The 20,000-nt window shown below is 36.6% G+C and overlaps 1 protein-coding gene across 2 annotated transcripts in view; it reads right to left on the bottom strand.

The window, feature by feature from the left end:
- The window catches only part of CDK17 (cyclin dependent kinase 17), a 92,208-nt gene that overhangs the window by 49,358 nt on the left and 22,850 nt on the right, over window positions 1-20,000 (bottom strand). The window contains exons 2-3 of one of the 2 annotated variants that reach the window (XM_032107691.1): window positions 5,153-5,301; window positions 571-609 (exon numbers count right to left, since the gene is read on the bottom strand). In XM_032107691.1, the coding sequence (XP_031963582.1) occupies window positions 571-609; window positions 5,153-5,270 (157 nt within the window). In that variant the 5' untranslated portion in view covers window positions 5,271-5,301. The remainder of the gene's footprint in view (window positions 1-570; window positions 610-5,152; window positions 5,302-20,000) is intronic. The other variant, XM_032107692.1, reaches the window with a different exon arrangement.

Here is a 20,000-nt window from a genome sequence, read left to right as displayed (position 1 = left end):
TATGTTGTGCAGTGTATGTAGGATGGAGAAACCATACTGAACAGGAATAACAAAAATGGATGTATACCACAGCACAGAAGGGTACGTACAGACTATAATAAAAACATTGCCAGTACAGTGTAAGGGACAGTACAAGGATCAGTGTTTAGCTGTGACAACTGCCAATTACTCACAGTAATCTGTAGCTCTAAAATGAGCTCTAGCAATTCTGGGGATTTCTTCTTCCCTCACCCACCCACACCTTCATACTGATACTTTCCTCCAACATCAACAGAGAAATTTTACCGATTTATTACCAGTAAGCATTTCTGTGCTCATATTTTCAATTCAAGAACACTGTCTTGAAAATATGTTGCAACACACTGTTTTCCTTCCACACTCAAGGAATTATACATAGCAGATGGAATGGAAATTTCTCAGCTCTGTTGAAGATGATATGAAATGATTAAAACTACAAAGGCATTTGGATGTTCTGAGACAGTATTGCAATGTGTTGATTTTTATAAACATTCATCCCTCTTATCAGAGTATTAACTAGTCATTAATGCCTTAAACCTAAAAAACACTTACGCACTTTACCGTAGCTGATCCTTCCATTATTACTCACACCTGTAAAATTACAAAAAAATTATGCAAGTGTTCATGAGACTGGATCCTATGATCACATCACTGAGCTAAAAGAGACCAAATGGAGATAAGTATTATTTTACAAATTCATGTAGCCATTTCTATCAGAACTTCACCTTTTTTGGTTTATTATGTACATGTGTATTTCTCTGTACCAAAAAACCCAAAAAACCCAACCATAACAAAATAGAATGCTTTCCAAGTTACTTATAAATTAATGCAAGAGCTGTGGATGTATTTTGGAACGCATCTTGCAGTTTTTTTTAAAAGCATGCTTGGAGGTTGTGATAATGCACTTCATAGTATTAGACAATACAGCTGCATTTTTTGCTTTCATTAGAGATCAAATGTATTTGAAGTATTTGCATAAATTTTACACTTAATTAGGATTTAAATATGCATGATTTGGATGTTACTCCTAGCCAAATTTCATTAGTATGTCATTGGCAAACAAAAGTTCCAGGAGCAAATTTAGTTGCCAAATCGAAAAATTATCATTTAGTATTTTTAATGTTAATCTAAATTCATATATTAAGGTAGAATCTAGAATTTAAAAAGCAAGCCAGCACACTGTTAATATGAGAAATTAAAATATGGCAGAATTAAAAATAAACAACAAATCCACCTAATTGTTTTTATATGTTGAAACATCAGAGACCATGAAAAGCTTTTGTACTTAGATAAAAGACTAGCCCAAAGTATACCTCATATAGTCCACAGTTCATAAGGCTTCAGATATATTATTAGGCATTTCACTGGGCCCCCTATTTTTATGGCTTATGACCTGATTTGGCAGCGCTTCCTCACCCAGAAGCCAATCATGATGAATATAATTTGTAAGAAAGATTTAATTATATATATATGTTTCTGGTCACTAAATAATTTGATGGTGTTCCAAAAACCCAAACCCAATGGTTATTCTATATTCAGTGCAACAGCTCTGTGCTGCTGCATTGAACAGTATGGGTTGATCCCTGCTAATCCCATTTTGCTGCTCATGGATGAGTGATGCATACTGAGATTGTACTGACATCACACGATGAAGGAGGCTGTGTATTAAGTGAGACTGCATACAAAAGGTTAGCTGATTCAGTGGTATCAATGCACTGCAAAGAAATCAAAAGTTATGGATCTATCTTTATGTCCGTGAACTACAAATGGGACAATTTGTTCTACTTTAGGAGTACTGTTCTCTGAATCTTGAAACAACCCACTCAAAGCTGGAGCTAATGACAAGGTGGGCCTCTGGATGGGAGCTGCAGTTACTTGAAATTACAGGCAATTGCGGGAGAAGAAACATTTGACAGGGGGCTGAACAATACAGGTTATTGCAAAAGGTGACCATAAGGAAAGGGCCCTGGTACTATGCACAAGTGATCTACATCTGGAACGGCAGTGCTGAACTGCAACTTATAATAAATATTTTACAGGATATAAATCAGATGGAGATGAGTCTGGATTCCTGGTCAGCACAGATATGGTCTTCTATGGACACAGTCTCTACAATCTCTATAACCCAGTAACACAGCTGTTTCCCAGGAAGGAAAAAAACTAGCATGTATAAAATGATAACCTTCAGTGAACACAGCCATCAGCATGGAATGACAGGAGACAAGATGTGCGATTTGCTAGAAAGAAAAAGTGAAATCTAAAGAATTGGACAGTAACAATGGAAGAAAATTCTGCTGTAAAGGCCTTCAGCATTCAGGGCCTAGTCTTGCCTTCTGACCTGAAATGCACAGTTTCAACGCCCTTCAACTCTTATTTCTCAAGTTCATGATGTAATGCTCGAAAACTAAGCACATATGAAGAAGCACTTTCTGAAGATTATTTGTACCCCTGACTTTGATTCTCTGTAGATTACTATAGTGGCATGCCTTTGATTTACTAGACAGTGCTTTTTAAGTTTCTTTAGGAACAGATTCAAAACCTGTTATACTGGGCACATTTGTGTGTCTCTGCTCCACAGGGTAAAGGAGCTGTTTATTCTTAAAAGCAGAACTAAGGAGATGGTTACTCCTGCCTCCTGAGATCAGCACCATCACAGTAAAGGATGTACTTTCAAGATCTTGATGCAGCTATCACTTTATATAATATTTTTCAAGAGACTACATCCTCTCATGCGTCTCAGCTGGATATTTACAATTAGTAGAGGCTTTTTAGCACTGGGATTTCGTAAGATGCCAAGGCAAACCTTTCTCATTTAAGCACTCCTTTGTAAGCAAAATTCTTTAAATGCCCACTGAAGGATTTTTTCTGGGCAATGTTCTTTACCAAACTGGTCTTTCACCAAAAGAGAAAAATAATTTCTTGGCTGTTTTTTCCAACAATTGTTGTTGCCCAAAGCCCAGTCCCTGCGGTCTGTCTGAAAAATACTCTTTCCAAAATATCTTCATCTGTGGGAAAGCTAGTGTGTCCTTTAGAAAAGCAAGACTAGCTAGAGCAGCAAGCATTTTCCAACCCTACTTTCTAAGAAAAGTAGGGTTGGAAAGGAAAAACAAAGGAAAACAAAAATCCACAATGTAGTATGCTGTTCACCTCTGCAAGATCAAAGACAGGACAAGTACTTATAACTGCATTCTGGAAGAATCTGAAAAAGGTAGCAAGTGTCAGTAAAACTTTTTTTAATGGCATAAAATGATGAATTAAAGATTAGGCACAGCAAAAGTACAGTTTATATTCTTTGTCTTCTTTCAAGAGGACCGACAACATCTCCAGCGTATCCAAGAAGACTGTACTAAGGCATCAACAACCTTTTGCATGTATAAGCATAGCATACATTGTCTTCACAATTTTAGCACGTAAGATTCCTTTTGGCCAATGAATTACCATGGAAAGCAAAATAAAAACAGCACTAAAAGCTAGATAAGTAATTTGCAATTAGGAGCATTTTCTTTAATTTTATGTTTTATTTATTTTAACACTTCAAATATCTAGGAGAAGTTAAGCTTGTCACAGTCTGGCGACAAGCATGCAGACATCCAAGTATTACTGCTTGGGATAATTCTCAGATAAATATTACAAGCTGTAAATGGATTTATAGATGGTTTAAGATGGCATAAGCTCATGCTTATGTAAACAAGTTATTGTGTTCTCCGTCCCTTGAGCTGGCACCCAAGGTATGGTCCAGTTTAAGGTAAAATCTTTTTATTCTTCCTGGATTCAGTTTACAATGAAACAATTCAGCAACTCAGTTCACTACCCTCCTCAATGCTGGTAACAATTTTTTCATGCTCATTTCTCAGTGTGAAAGTAACATTCTTAGCACTTATTTACATAATGAAATCAATCTTGCAGAAGTATATACAGGTCTGAAAAAATATGCATCAGTAAAAGGCGAATACAAGTGAAATCATGTGGGACAACTCAGTGTCTCAGAAAGGACTTAATAGGTATCAGTGCAAAAATACTGCAGTTGTTGCTCCTGAGTAGACCTGTTGTATCAACATATAAAAAGTTGTAATAAACCTTGTGTCCCAAAATACTGGGATGGCCCATAGTAAAAACAGGACAACAGCAATGAATATACCAGGGACTAAAGGTAAAAATGAAAAACACTATTAGCTTTGTTTTGCCAAAGGTAAATTCTGCTTCCAAAACCTCGGTATGCAACATATCTTGAATGGGGTTTTAAAAATCTGCATGGCAAATTCCATTGCCTCTACCTCCACTCAAATTTCCCGGCCCTGTCAGTTTTCAGTGGGAAAATTCAGAATCCTTTACTGTTGTTAAGTGGGAGAAAAATAAAATTCAGATCACTTGATAAATGAGAAAAATCTTAGATATGAGCAGAGCAAAAAATAACACTAATCAGCATTGAAGATGAAATATGACTTAAATGCTGCAGCCCAGGAAACAGAATAAGCAACAAAACCTCTTCCAGTCATTGTTACTGCAGATTGCATCCAAAAACGGCATCATCATTAACGTGGACTTTACAGCAGCCAGCACATTTATGGGATCAGCCAAAGACTTATGTAAGAATCAGAGACAAGCTGGTTATCCTGAATGCTTCTAGTCACCTTCATATTGGTGAAGAGAAGTACTACTGAGCGACATAAAGAGATGACAGAATTTAGACTACTGCACTGCATCACCAATGTAAGGTAAACAGTTTTATACATAATGCTTAAGCAATTAGTCAATCATATTACTAAATAATGATTTTGAGAACAGACTGAATTTGAAGCCATATGAAGCTGATGTGAGACCTACTAAATTCATACAATGAGTTTGTTTACTGCAAGAGCATCTATAAGCCTTGCTGGACACAATATAAAAAGATAAATTTAGGTAGCTTTTGACCAATAGCTCTACAGTTCAATACCAAAGCAAACCAAACCAATATGTAATAACATATCAACCTGTTGAAAGAACTAGGGCAGTGGAATGTAATATAAATTAAAAAAAGGTTAGTGAGAAAGTCCCTGCAACCGTGAAAACTGAAATGAACCCCAGCAATGCTCACTTGAGTAGGGCCTGACAAAATTCTTAACACTTTCCACAAAGTGAAAGATATACTTACCGTTATCTTTGCTGCTGTTTTCTTCAATTGTCATTTGTTCTGCTAGCTCAGACAGCGATTCATCAATGGTCTGGCTTCCTCGCAAGGTTAAGGAAAGTCTTCTCTTAAATTTTTTCATGCTATCGATATTAAGTCTGGCTTAAGGAAGCCTGAAAACAAAAATAAACAACAAAAAGTGAGAAAAAATCAGTTAATCAGAAAATGAAGTTTAATTGACTGACAAAAATGCAGGAAGGCTTACAGAAAAATTGGGCAATATGCAAGTTATACTTAAAACAATATCCTTAAAGCAAGGTTAGTCTACTGGACTGAAGAAGAATGTTTTCAGAGGTTGATGCCCATACACTTTTGAAATTTTTATTTCTGTTTGGAAAAAAAAGAACCTTTGGGTTTTTCTTTTTTTAGAAAACAGTTAACTTGATTGTCAGTTTTACAATCCAATAATAAAGGGAATGGTCATCTGAAAACTTGCTCTGTGTGTGCTCTCTGGCCTCCTCCACAGTCACTAATCGCACGAAACAGGAGACTATAACCTTTTCTCTTTTTCAGCCCAATTTTTTATGATGAAAACTTACCAAACTCCTCTATATTTTGCCCTTTTCAGAAATGGAAGAAGGGGACAATGCTGAAAGTGCTTCTGAAAACACAAAAGCACTTCTTAAACACCATCCCACCTAAGGAAATAAGACAGCAAGGGTCTGGTAACAGTGACCAGAATGGATGTTCCTCTTAAGAGTCAAGCCCTAGGACAGAACTGGGAACAAAGCAGAAGGCACTTTCTCCCTGGAAAGTTGTAAGCAAACAAACCATACTAACAAAGGTCCAGGTCAATAAACACGTTGCCACAAGTCTAAGCTGGTAAGTGAACTTTGTGGTGTGCCATACCTGTGTGCCCTTGCATAACAAGAGGCACAATTCTGTCTTTCCTTACTCCATATGAACAGCTCACCCTTGATGTTATTTCACAATAACTTGTTCATCTGCTCATAGCCTCCAAGAATAACATGTGCAGTGCTCAACACAAGCACAGCATGCTTTTAAGTCTGAAATGCTCATATAATTTTTCCCCCATGAGCTTCTTTGCCTTCCAGACTTTGTAATTCACACACAAAATCAAATTTTCCTCAATGTTCTCCTTTAAACAGAGCAATGCAAGAAGTAATATGCCAAAGATTCACATTTGATAACAATTTGTAAATATGATTACATTTATATTGACAGCATCCCTTTAAGTATACACATTTCAACTGTGGAACTTACTCTTTGTTTAGCTGCTCCATAATAAAAAGGAGAACAAATTGGTAGAACAAATCTGAAAGTGGCTGCTGGTGGAGAACGCATACAGAGGCTAAACTTTCACAAGACCAGGTTATTTAGGACAGCAACTAACACATTAGGGTTGGATAAAAGAAGACCTTTGGGACATGAGCTCCAAAGTCTGAGATGAACAGTAAAATCACTTGCAAAGCAACAGCTGCATCCAAGGAGAAAGAGGTGGATTACAAGACAGGCTAACTAACATCTTAAACAGTCACAGCTATTATAAAGCAGAATTAATCAGGCACTGGGTACAGATACACAGGAAATAAAATATACTGCTGTAGATACAGTTAAGCCAGCAGTTTTTAAACTGCCCCTTTAATGCATTCCTGTATGTGCAATAAAGCCACACCATAGTATGAATAATTCTGCTCTCTCTCACTCAAAAGCAGGATATTCTTATTGTTAAGAAACTGCATTCAGAGGACATTCCAAAGGGAACATTTACTTTTCAGTTCAGGACCAGGCTTTAAAGACCTTCCTTGAAACTGTTTTATTTCTGCATTTAAACTTTTCTGAAAAAAACGGCCCATGTTTCTCTAAAAAGGCCAGTTTCGTAAAAAATTTGGAAGGACACATTCTAAATTTCAAGCTAATAAAAAAACCCTGAAGTATTTTGTTAACTATAATTGTAACATTTCTCCTGTTATGGGAGGGTTTCATGGAGTAATGAAGTACCATTTCTGCTAACATTCGGAATAAATTCATGGCTTGACTTTCAAATAATTTAACAGTAAAAAGGATGAGGAGTGGGAATCCACATGTGAGGGAATGTTTTCTTCTATTGAAATGTATATCAGCTTTTTAAAGGAAAAGATGCTCACCGATACGAAACCAAATTTTCCTCCCTTAAAGTGCCAGTATTCTTGCCAGTTCAGATTTGTAAAGGAGGAAAAAATAAAAGGAAGAAGAATTGACTAGTATCTAGCACTTAGACATGTCTTCTTTTTGACCTCTTTATTCTCATGGCCGAAGTTGCAGAACCTGCTCAATCTTGGAAGTTTAAGACAAGACATAGGTGATCAGAGCTTTGAAAATATGATCTATACAATCCAAAACTAACACTGGTTCTTGAGAATGACAGCACTTTCACAGGAAAGTCCAAATTGTCTGATACTCATTTTCACCAGTTAATAGCAGATGCATACTTCTTCTCTCCCTTTAACAGTAAATCTAGTTTAAATCCAAAACAGAGTTACTTGATTAGTAATATACATGTAGAAGCAATGCTTCCCCAAATTCTTAACAACTTTGAGAAGAATACAGTTATTTCTATATTTAGTTTTAGAACAGAGCCCACAGGCTTGACTATTCTATTCTTTAAATTTCTCTACTCTGAGTAAGTCATACCCAAATCAAGTATTTCAGATGTCACAGTAGATAGATGCATACACTTGAATGCAACTAATGCAAATTCTAGTCTTCTGCAGACAGAATGAGGACAAGCAATCTGATATGACATTATCTGATACAACCTACAAAAGCTGGCAGAGACATATTTGTTCAATCCTTATACCGATATGAAATAAAGGAAGCAACACTGTATTAAAGGAACTGCTGCTTCTTAAAAACAATCTGCAGTCTAACCCTGAAAAACTGGTCTTTTTGTTCTTAAAACCCATGTAAGTTAATCCTTGAAAACAATGCTAAAATTTACCTTTTCTATTTTCCAATATTCACTGTCATTAACTCAGTTCACTTCACTAGTCTTAAACCCTTTCTTGAACCCAGCATCTTTTAAAAGTGATTTTTATAATACAGTTCCGAAAACAAACTCCATTTTTTAAAATGATCCAGGTAAGCTTAGATTTAAACAGGTGTGTTCTGGCTCACTTTCTCTGAATCACAACAATCCTTCCCACGATGCCTGAAGGACAGCACTTCTCTTTAAGCACACACATATATTCACAACACCCAGGCTATATAGCAGACAGACATGAAAGCATTTTGATTCCAAAGCAGTAACTCAGCTAGATCCTGCACTCATGTATTCACCAAAATTTAGAGGTCTTAAACTGCCAATGGCTAAAATTCTCCAAAAGCCCTACCACTTCCTTCAATTTCCCAGACTCTTGGTTTCTAGGAAGTTAAAAAAGGAATACATTAAGATTTTCATACACAATTACCATGTGTGCTTAATCCTTGTAAATTTAAACAAATTCAGTTAAAATTTTCAAAACCAATAAAGTTATTTAACTGCTAAAATTTTAGTCAGTTTATTTCAGGAGGGTCACAAATACTGAAAGCTCACTAAGATTTTGCTGATTCAAAGCCCTTTGAAGTCAAAGGGAACCTGTCCTTCAACTTCAATTAGCTTTGGATCAGTCTAAGTGATGATGCTTCCATTTCCTTAAGTTATATTGCATTGAGGCCCATCTACATAGAGATTAAGCACTTTAAAATTACTTCTCCACTTAGATACACACTGAAAATGCAACCTGACTATTTTTATAGGCTGCTTTACAAGGCAGTAGGGATTTTCCAAACATCTGAAAGCAGTTCTTGTTCTGGAAAACTCACCTGTAAGACAACAGCTGAAGTGGGAGGAAAGGATCAGAAATCCTACCTGACAGCATGAGCAACAGCATGGATACAGCATGGCCCTTAAAGATGGGCTAGCAAACTAAAGCCCAGGCACAAGACATCAAAGAAAACAGGTAACAGCACTCCATATGAACTCCTTGTGTCAGAAAGAGAGGCCTGAAAAACTCAGGACTGCTGCAAACAGTATTAATTACAAAGAGAAATAGGAAACACCTGTCAAGGATATTGTCCCCTTATTCTAAAAAGAAAACCAGATTTCCACTATATTAAACTGTTCTCAATCTACCTGAATTTAAAAAATAAATGCAACTATTGACCACATCAGCATGTCGCACATCAAATACAGAGCAAACTGTTAATTACACTAATGAGAAATACATGGATAATTTACCCAAGATCACAACCAACCAGTTTGAGCACTCATAAAATTCACATAAAGTACAGATGCACCTCCTTACAATCACAATTCTGCTCTACAAGAATGGACTATAAACACAGAATTTTAGTCATTGCATCTGTTCTTTCTACTTGTCTCAACTCACATTTGTTCACACCGGTGAAAAAAATTTTCTACTGCATTTTCCCACACTTTGTCTTTGGAAACAACATGAAACCGGTCAACTAGACTCTCTTGTCAGGAACACAGCTACGTAAACAGTTACTAGCTTTATGCTGCATTGGGTCAAAGAATTGACATTGTACAGATATAATGACACCTGACAAACAAGGCCTTTGTTACTGATGAAAGAAAACTGTGAAGTCAAATAGCACAGCTTAGTCTGACCTCCCCAGTGCAAAAAGGGCAAAAGCACCCTCACAGCCTTTTCCTTATGAACAATATTTAATATGGAACTAAACTTTCACAGTGAAGCCCTTTTTTATGTACTTATAGAATCACAGCCAAACAATTACTCAAAATTGGAGGTACAGAGGTATTCACAAAGGTTAACTTCTTATCCGAGGATAGTTTTACTAGTTAATATAGGCAAATAGGCTCCTCCCTAAGTGAATGAGAGCATCTATATTCAGCTCCTGATCTAGATCATCAACTGGAAGAACCACTCCAAAGAGAGGAAATATATGGAAATTACCCTGTCCTAATTTAATGTAGACGATGAATACTTTTTCTTATCTTCACTCCCCCCAACACCCAATCCCTTTGCATTTAAAGAATAATGAAGGACAGAAATTAGTAAAAGGGGTTCATGGTTGGTTTTTTTTTTATTAATTCTTTAAGTAAAAAAATATACTGAACATTACTATAGACATATTTAACTATGCAACTGGTACAGAATTTAAAACACTGAAAACCACCAAATTTGCCCAAAAGGTCAAATTTTGCAGTCCTTTTTTCATATCTTACGCTTATCTTCTTTCTCTGGACTCAAAAAGCTTTACTTAGGTAATCACGGCAAATTTACATTCTTTAAAATGTAGACGTATTCACTCCCATGTAGATTCAAGCAATGTCAAACAGCAAAATCAACAGAGATGTACTATTTGATAGATCTCCCCAGATTAGATATGTCATACTGATTAATAACTGCACGTTAATTATCAAAGGCTCTGTTCTCTCAACTGCCAAGTGAAAAAACACAGTACGAGTCTGGTTAGATTGGCTGACATTTAAGCCAAGAAAACAAATGAGCTGACTGGCAAAGCTCTACACTGGCTGTCAGACCCATAAACTGAAAGTCTCTTTTCTATTGAAGGGGAAGGCAAAAACTAAAAGGTTACATGGATGTAGCATAAATACTACCAGACAGTCACAGAACTTCAGATCTCAAAAGGTGTAATGAGCACTGGAAACCAAAAGCAATGTCTGTAATTTTTTGAGCTTTGATTAATAATCATAAAGCCTTAGTAGAGCCTTCAGGAAAAAAAATTAAAAAAAAACCAACCAACTAAAAAAAAAGTTGTGCACACAAAGCTTGCTGCTCCCTAATACTAAGATTATTTTAGCAACAGATTTACAATGTTGCAGTATCACTTCTGGGACAATCTTCCTCGGTCTTGCAAACAAGCAAGTCTTTGGAAAAACACTGAGCAGAAAATTCCTTCTAGGTTCAAGAAGACAATGTTGGTTCTAAGACTGAAAAGCATCTGCAATCTTTGGTGAGCCTGAGCAATTTTGTCAATAAAAGGCACAGTTTTCAAGGCTGCCTTTTTTTTTTTTTTTAATCACAATTCAGGCACCAAATCAAACAAACTCATACCAAAGAACCTTCTCCCAAACTCCAGTAGCTCTCAGCCCAGAACCACCTGTCCTCTAAGCATCTGAACTCCCACACCAGAGCCCCCAACATTTGCTTCTAGTTGTGCTAACAAAAAAGTTTTATTTACAGCCTGAGACCCAAGGCAATGAAAAGCTTTCAACTTATTTCGATGTTCTTGAATCAAGCACCAAGAGACAAAGACACCAGAGCAATATAAACTGAGATAAAAACTAAAGACACAGCTGTTTGGATGAACAAAGAACAAGGGTACAATTTTCTAAACATGATTAAAAAAACCCAAACAGTTTGGCCTTTTTCTCTTAGAACAGAAATTAATTGCTCTGGGGAAGGTGTTGAGGAAACCTTATGATGGCCTACCTGGAAATTACCCACCAAGGGAGAACTCATCCCAGGAAAAAAAAATTGTTAAGACTGCAGACAAAATGAAGACTATTGTAAAAAACTAGATTTCTAGCTCCCAATTTTTCCTCCAAATGTCAAATTTTTGGTTTATTACTTGTTGAACCTCTATACACATTCTGTATAGTGTGAACACAAAAAAGCACCATCAAGCAACCCAGAAAGTCCTGACAGTAAAGCCAATCAAGCAATGTAAAATCAAACCCTTCCATAATTACTGTATGTACAGCTCTGTGCCTAAGAATAATATCAAAGAGCCATGAGTGGTTTGAAAACAGACAACTTTGGATGCATTTCTCTTACACTTCTATGTACATGCAGAAGACAAAAAAAAACCAAACAAACCAAGCCAGGAAAAACAAGCTCTTTCACAATAGGGTTTGGTTTTGAATTTTTTTTTTCTTAAGAAAGAACAATATTAGCAACACAGAAAGAATTTTCACTTAGTGAATTAAGAGACCAATAAGCATCATGGTACAGAACATCCTCTACAGTACTGATGACAGGTATGTATATTTTTCCAACAAATAACAGGTCACCTAGAAGATCTGATGCACTGAAGGCATTACACAGAGCTACAAAACAAAACATTAAGAAAAAAATGGTATGATAAAACTGACACTTTTGAGACATTTAATGCATGAGATTTATCAGTCTCTTCTGTATTCTGTTATTTTTCTAGAGATTTCTGATGATAGTAATATTGTCAACGGTACAACTACTATTCCTGAAATAACAGAAAGGTAGAATACCTTGGACACAACTAAGAAAGCAACTACTGACAGAAGCAACAGCCTATAACAGTGTCTGATCGTCAGGCTGAGTAAGTTTAATAGCTCCACTGAGATATTTCAAAGGTAATTCCAGAGGAGCAGTAAATAAATTCATTCTTGCAATAAATAATCTTTGAACTGCAGTTCAAAAATCTGTTTGAATTCATGAACATCTTTTACTCGAACTTATAAACTTCTCTGATTCAGTATTTTTTTAAAGCTCACAAATTATTCTCTTTTCTTCCCTTCTCCAATCCCGTCATTGGTACAACTTCAGAGATTCCTCAGTAACAAAAAATCTCTGAACAGTAAGTCAATTGCAGTATTTCCCTGCTGTATTAATTTTTACATAGCAGTCAAGATTGTCCCAGCATGGCACCAACTTGTTCTGTTATAGCATTCAGACAAATGTTGCTACATCTGTCTGAAGTGTTCATGCTGCCATTTAATGGTCAACCAAATATACACACATGGATCATTGCAGTATCCATTGCCAAGGATACTAGACACGTATGACACTATTCTTAATGCAAATGATTATTTAGTTGACAACCTGGGAAAGAAAGAAGAGTTTTAACATATGTTTTTCCAAGCAACTTTGCAAATAGCTGTGCTGGCAACAAGGTGGTGGCAGTATGCCGTACGAGGCAGAGAGGAAAGCAAGAGGCTGCTTAAGCCAATTCAGTACCTCCACAGAAGCAGAGGACTGATCATTAGTGCACATCAAATCCAAGGTAAGACTGTCCTCACAGGGAGCACTAGGATAGAATTGTTGTGCACCAGAAAAATAGCCTGAAAAACTGCAGTTTTGCCTAAAGCCTATGTAGCTCAGCTAAACAAAACCTGGGATCCAAAATAAAAGCAATCTGTGAACAAAATAAAGGACAACAGCAAGGGCTGTTAAGGGAAAGTGACACGGGAAAATAACAAATGGATAGGAGATAAAGTAAAGCACAAGTGCCTTCATCCACTGCAGTGGGTTCAGGCCATTACGATTCCCACCACAAAAACTACATGCAGACTCTTCTTCTGTCTCCTTACTCCTGCACCAACATCCTGCTCCCAAATTTAGTCTCAACAGGTGGCAGCCTCACAACAGGTATTTTTCAGGATTCAAGAAGCCAGGGGAAAGGAAAAAAGGTACCTCTTTACTTAAACATATGAAGACCGTTGTAAAAAAACGTAGGCAACTGCCATACATCAAGCTGTCAAAACTGTCACAGTTGGCTCAAGCACAAGAACCCTAAGTGGAGACGAACAGATATGGAGACTAAAGACCTTTTGGTATCGCTTGATGTTCCTTTTCTTTGCCTGAGCAGATTGTTCTTCCCTGTGCATCTTTTACACACAATCTTACATACTGCTCTTCCTCCAGGTAACTGAGGCTGTCCAGATAAAAGTTCCCAGATTCTGAAACTACGCAGAACAACGAAAGTACCACTATGCAATCTGGGCGACTCCGGTTAATCAGTTTGAGAGGCCACTCCCCTTCCAGAGCAAACAGTCTAGCACATCAAAGGACACTTACTCAAACTTCACATTACCTGCTTTTAGTATAAACAATTCTCTACCTGGCGGTATCCAAGCAAGTTTTCTGGACCTTGAACAGAGACCAGAGGAAGATCAAGAAACGACAACAGAAGGTTATATAGAACTGAGTCAGTGACAAGACTTCAGCTGGACTCAGTAGAGGAGACAAACAGAAACCACTAAAAAAGAAAACTAAACTATGTATCTGCAAGTAAATGTCAGACCAGTAGAAACCTTGGAGAGTCACAAGTATTAATGTCAATCAATAACATTAAACCAGACACGAATAATTAGGAAACATAACCTGAAGGACATGTAGTCTCCAAATCTGTTTTTAATAGAATTATAAAAAGGTAAAATAACTGTGACTAGTGCCAGGCAAGCAACACTGATATCATCAACAAAAGCAGAATTTCTCCAGGATCCTCCTGCAAGCTACATTTTAAAGGCAAAGTAAGGACAGATGGATATTTTACTAAAAAATTTCTGTAAAAAAACAGTGAAAGAATCAAATAGGATGTACAGAGTACTGTTTCCAAATACATATTTGTGCTGGGCAGACATTTGCTCTCTTTTGTTTCTCAGGCAGAAGAAAGAAGTGAAATTTTATATTTATCTTCAAAATAATTTCTTCCAAACTATAAACACTATCACTTCTCTGCTGTTAGAGCCTAATGCTTACACAGTCTCATCTTGGCAAGGACAGTGAGCCAAACCCTTGCACAGCAAACTACTTTCCATTCTGGGTGTTAATCACGTTGCAAAGGCTGATATTGCTATTACTGTCAATGATCTGGATAAAGCTTCCAAACTCTAAGACCTGTCTCACCAACAGAAAATGTTTTATGAAAAGGTAAATTTAAATTGCTGCTTCTACATAGACTCAAACTCCCTACAGAATCTTACTTCAGCATCATTTACTATTATGGTCTAATAAAGATCTGTACTGAAAATAAGTTTTTCACTTGGAGAAGTACTGAAGCAGTTTTGCTGGAAAACTCAGGGGAGAAAAAAAGAACCCTGTTATTATAATGTCACCAGATGACACAACTCTCAAAACAGTCCAGTTGAGCTCGAATCACAGAATGGTTTGGGATGGAGGGGACCCTCAAAGGTCATCCAGTCCAACATCCCTGCAATAAACAGAGACATGTTCAAGTAGACCAGGCTGCTCAGAGCCCTGTCCAACCTGACTGCGCTTTTCCAGGGATGAAGCATCTACCACCTCCTGGGCAAACTGCTCCAGTGTTTCACCACTCTTAGCACAAAAATTTTCTTCCTTTTATCTAGTCTGAATCTACTTTCTTTTAGCTTAAAACCACCACCCATTGTCCTATCACAACAGGCTCAAGGACAATTTGGACCACTATCCCTTTAGAAGAGAGAGATGGCCAAGCTCCTCTAATTCCTTCCTCCCACTCCCACTACATTCTTTCAGTAACTTTGTTCCCATAATGCTTTTCTCTTTCTGGAATTTATGTGCTGGGATAGAGAGACACAGAGAAAATCCATGCTAAAGTGGCACTAACATTCAAAACTAATAAGCCAAGTTTAAGAGCAGCAGATGTTACCTTAATAATTTATTTTATTTTTATCTATTTGGTTCTTTGTTCCTTAGCCTCCTTTCGAACACCCTTGTTGGTTTTTTCCCCCTGTATTCAGGCCTTAATATACAAAGTCCAATTGATGTCATCTGTCACCTCAGAGTAAAAGATCACGTTTTGACTGATGTAACTGAAGGCCTATTTCTTTAAAAATTTAGAACATGCTATAAACCCTTACACCAAACTACTGTTTCTACGTCAAGTACTTGAGCTGATCTTGAATTACACAGTTCAACAGCCTTGGAAAACAGTATCCTTTTGCCAAAATATTCTTTAAAATAATATTACATGCATTCTAAGGGAAGCTTGTATTTGTGTTACCACCCAACTATGCTGCCTTTCAACATACCAAAGCATGCTAGAGAGTAATCAGAAATCTTCCCACCGCAGTTTATTTCCTTTTAATAATTAGGATCCATAAGCCTGAAATTAAACAGTCCAAGAAGCTTCTAGTTTTCACTTGTAATTCAGATTTATAGCTTTACTTTCTTCAAAATTTTTCTACATTACTATTTAATAAAAAGGAACCCAAGAAAACGACTTTTAAAGGACCAGCCATCTGCCTCATTAGTAAAGCACAAAATAATCAAGAATTAGCATACTGAAATTTAAGTTGTGCATCTTGAATACAGTTTCAGCACAATACGTGGTAACCATATCTATCTTTGAAGTAAATAAAACAAGCTGTTGAGTGTTTTTATTATGAAAAACTAACTACACTTGCTGTTAAAGAAGGTTTCTTAACTAAAAAACTCCAAATCTTTAAGATTCTGGTTATGCAATTATTTCGCTCTTACATTCTGATGAAAATTGAAGAATAAAAATCTGCCAGACTGTTACCGTGAAGTGAGCCTTAATTTTTTATCTCCCTGGACTCTATCTTTTTAATACATTTTATAACAAGACTTGAGAAACTTCTCATCAGCTGAATGGTAAACCAGAATGCCAGAGGCTTCTATTAGTAGAGGCACTATTACCATATACAGCAGTAAACTATAGGTTTGCTTCACAGAGAAACGAGATACACATACAGAGTTAGGTAATTTTACGCTTGTGTTTGATAATAGTAAGCAAACCTTGCTAGTTACAAAGAAATAGTGGTTTTAAGGAAGGCCTGGTTATAGCAACCATGCAACAGGGAAATGAAAAACTGAATTATTTCTGTCTACTGAACTATGCATGCTTCCTTTTGTTGAACTGCTGATATGCACTCTCCTTTCTGCCATTTCTGATTTTAATCATATGAAATAAACTGTTGGGTTGCAGTCCAGCCAATATGGCACCTAAAGGTATACTGTATATTCATACAGCACAATGAACTCATACCTTATTCTTTATGGTTCATGTTATACAGGTACTATCTCTAACAGTAATCCTCTAGGCATTACCATTTCTTGCATCAGAATGACTCACTGGAACAAGCAATACCCTTTGACCAAATTTACTAGAATTGAGTGCAAATCTGAGGTTCTATTTCCAGATCTTGTTACTTTAAAAATATTAAATTTAGAAATTTCACTTAAAAAATACTACAGTTGGATATCAGTTGACTGGATTAATCTCACGGACTCTTTTAAAAAATTATTATCATTATTATTGTAATTTCAAACAATTGGGACCATCTCACTGCTCAAGGTTTATTGGGATATTTGTATCTTTTATTCCACACCACTGCTGACACCTACAATAACATTTCTCCAAGGTCCATCTATGAACCCAGTATGTCCCTAGCACATTCCAGAGAAGCTGTGGACCCCTACCCCACCTCTGGCCATGTTCAAGACCAGGTTGGATGGGGCCTTGAGCAATGTGGTCTAGTACAAGGTGCTCCTGCCCATGGCAGATGGGTTGGAACTAGATGATCCTTAAGGTCGCTTCCAACCCAAACCATTCTATGATCGGTCCTACAGAATCAAGAGACCATTGGATCTTCACAACTTAGCTTCATTTTGGACCCTGCTTCCAACAGTAGAGATAGCTATCTATCACAAATAATGATAAAACAGACACAAATTGTTATGCGGTTATGAAGTATTTCCCTTCTGAATTCATTAGCTTTATTAAGAAAAGAACAGTAGAAGAAATTTGATGATGGCAGCACATGTGGCAGGCATGAAGTGTCAGACAAATTGCAGTAGAAGCATAATCACTTCTGCTTTGTGCAAAAAATATAAAACATACTGAAGTTAATGAAAGTGAAGGTTGTTTCCAAGAATCAAGACCAAATTTGCTAAATTAAACAGGGCTTGCTAAAAAAAAAAAAAAATTCAATTTTCAGAGAAATAACAAGTAAAAATATATATTATCTTGGTACACTGTTACTGAAACCAAACAAACATAAAAGAAACTGAGCAAAATCGCAAACAAAAATCTTTGAAAGTGGCAAGCAACCAAGATAATATGAAAGAACTGCACAGATTATAATGATCTAAACACAATCCTAACCTCATTGTAATGTTCACTTTAACAGCTCAACCTGTACTTTGCTGTCCACATTATAATTTATATAAAAGCTACCTCAACTGTCTCTTCAGCAGATCAGTCTTCAATTCCACTAAAGCATATAAGCTACAAAAGAGAAATTATGTCCTATCATTCTGCAGTCTTAGGGAAAAAAAAAAAAAAAGAATCAGTTATTTTCATTGTTAGTATCATACCAATATTTAAGCATTTACTAAAAAAGACTGTGAAGCAGTACATACAAATCTGTTCTTGATAGGGAAGTTACTCTGGAATCTACAATTTAAAAAGTTACAGCAAAACAAGTTCTAAAGCTAAACACATATTGATGTTTCCATGACAAAGCAACTAGAGCATTGGAGAATTAAGTTCCAGCCAGGAACTGCAATGGGCAATGAATGACAGCCAGATGCAAACCAAAATGAAAAGAGAGGAGAAACTGAAGTAGAGAGAAGATTCACAAGGTATTGAAAAGCAGTAAGAGAAAGGACTAGAGTAAGCTGTATGCAACAAGTTCCCTCACCAATAAAGAGGGAAAACGACAGAGATTTGATCTACATTTCAAGACAGTAAACTGGGTATTAGCCTGCCTAATTACTAGATCAAAAGCCCACACATTCACATGATGCATAGCACCAGAGTTTCCCAGCTTTTCTGTACGAAATTTGTTCAAAACATTGTAAGTATAACTCTGTTTCAAACCTACACTGAACAGAGGATCAACTGTGCCACCACAGCCACCACAAAGCTGAAAGGCAGCATTGTTGCATGTTCTGATCCAGTCAACAGAAGTGTTATTATTTGCTTACACTTGATCTGGATCTAGTTTGCACTGATGGGTGATCCTGCAGGGAGCATAATGAAGAAATCCACTACTGCTGGAGGTGCAGCTGTAAGCTGAGGTACAGGAGCCCACAGAGGGAGAGCTGTAGTCACAGCTTTCCAGAGTAAAACAGCAACCACAAAACCCTATGGCTCCCTAAGTAGCCTTATTCCACACATCAAAGAAACAATGGTTTGCAAGAAGTCCATTTATGAGTTAACATTCTTAATTTGTGTTTTGTTTTAAAAAAATCTTTTCCACCATTGAGTAAAATTTTTCCTGCTTTTTATTTCTATCGTTGACTTACTCTCCCACTGAAGACATTAAAACTCTCATCAACTTCCATGAGAACCATTAGACCAACATAACACACCTCAGACTAAAAGCCTTGCTTTAAATTTCATTTGAGAATGGAAGTTTTCAAAAGTTTACATCAGCTCATGAAATTTTATAGTAAAATATGAATTTTTCTGTTTTCCAGACCTTCACCTTCCCATTTCTCAAGTGTTTTCAAGAAAAAAAAAAAAGTTCAAGAACCACTTCTAAGTTTAAGAACCAAGACCATCTTGCAACTAAGCCTCTGTCTTGCACAGGAACAAGAATTGTTCAGTCAAGATACCATTCTCCTCTTTACTCAGTGTCATGGTTTTTGCTTTTTATTTAACTTTGCAAAATTAGTCAGATCTCGATGAAGTGTCTAGCCTCAAGGGGTTGTTCCTTCAGAAATCACTCCTAAGAAGGACACAAAAGACGAAACGACGAAGTTTGGGCTAGTTTGTAGTTGTGAAGTCTTCTTATAAAAATAATGCAAGAAAGAATAAAAGCAGTAATATATCTTCAACCTATTGAAAAATATGCTAATGATTTGCCACATCTAATTAGTGAACCCTTAAGTGCCTATGTCAGGTTTTAATCTTCAAAAGGGAATGACACACAAGGTCTCCAGTGCTTCACACATCTCTGGTTTCCTTTACTGTGCACAGGAAGCCTTCAGTCAATGCAGAATTACTATCTTCTAAAAATCACTTGAACATTTAGTCAAAGGAATGATGACTACCGATACCACAGAAATTGGTCTTACTCCTCAGAGACACAAATACATTATGCAGGTTCCATTTTGGTACTCTCTTCATTTATTACATCCTTAAAAACAGTGGA

Source organism: Corvus moneduloides, chromosome 4 (assembly GCF_009650955.1).
Source record: "Corvus moneduloides isolate bCorMon1 chromosome 4, bCorMon1.pri, whole genome shotgun sequence".
In the NCBI taxonomy this organism is placed as follows: domain Eukaryota; kingdom Metazoa; phylum Chordata; class Aves; order Passeriformes; family Corvidae; genus Corvus; species Corvus moneduloides.
Note: the sequence above shows the minus strand (reverse complement) of the source record. Positions and strands in the feature narration are given on the sequence as shown.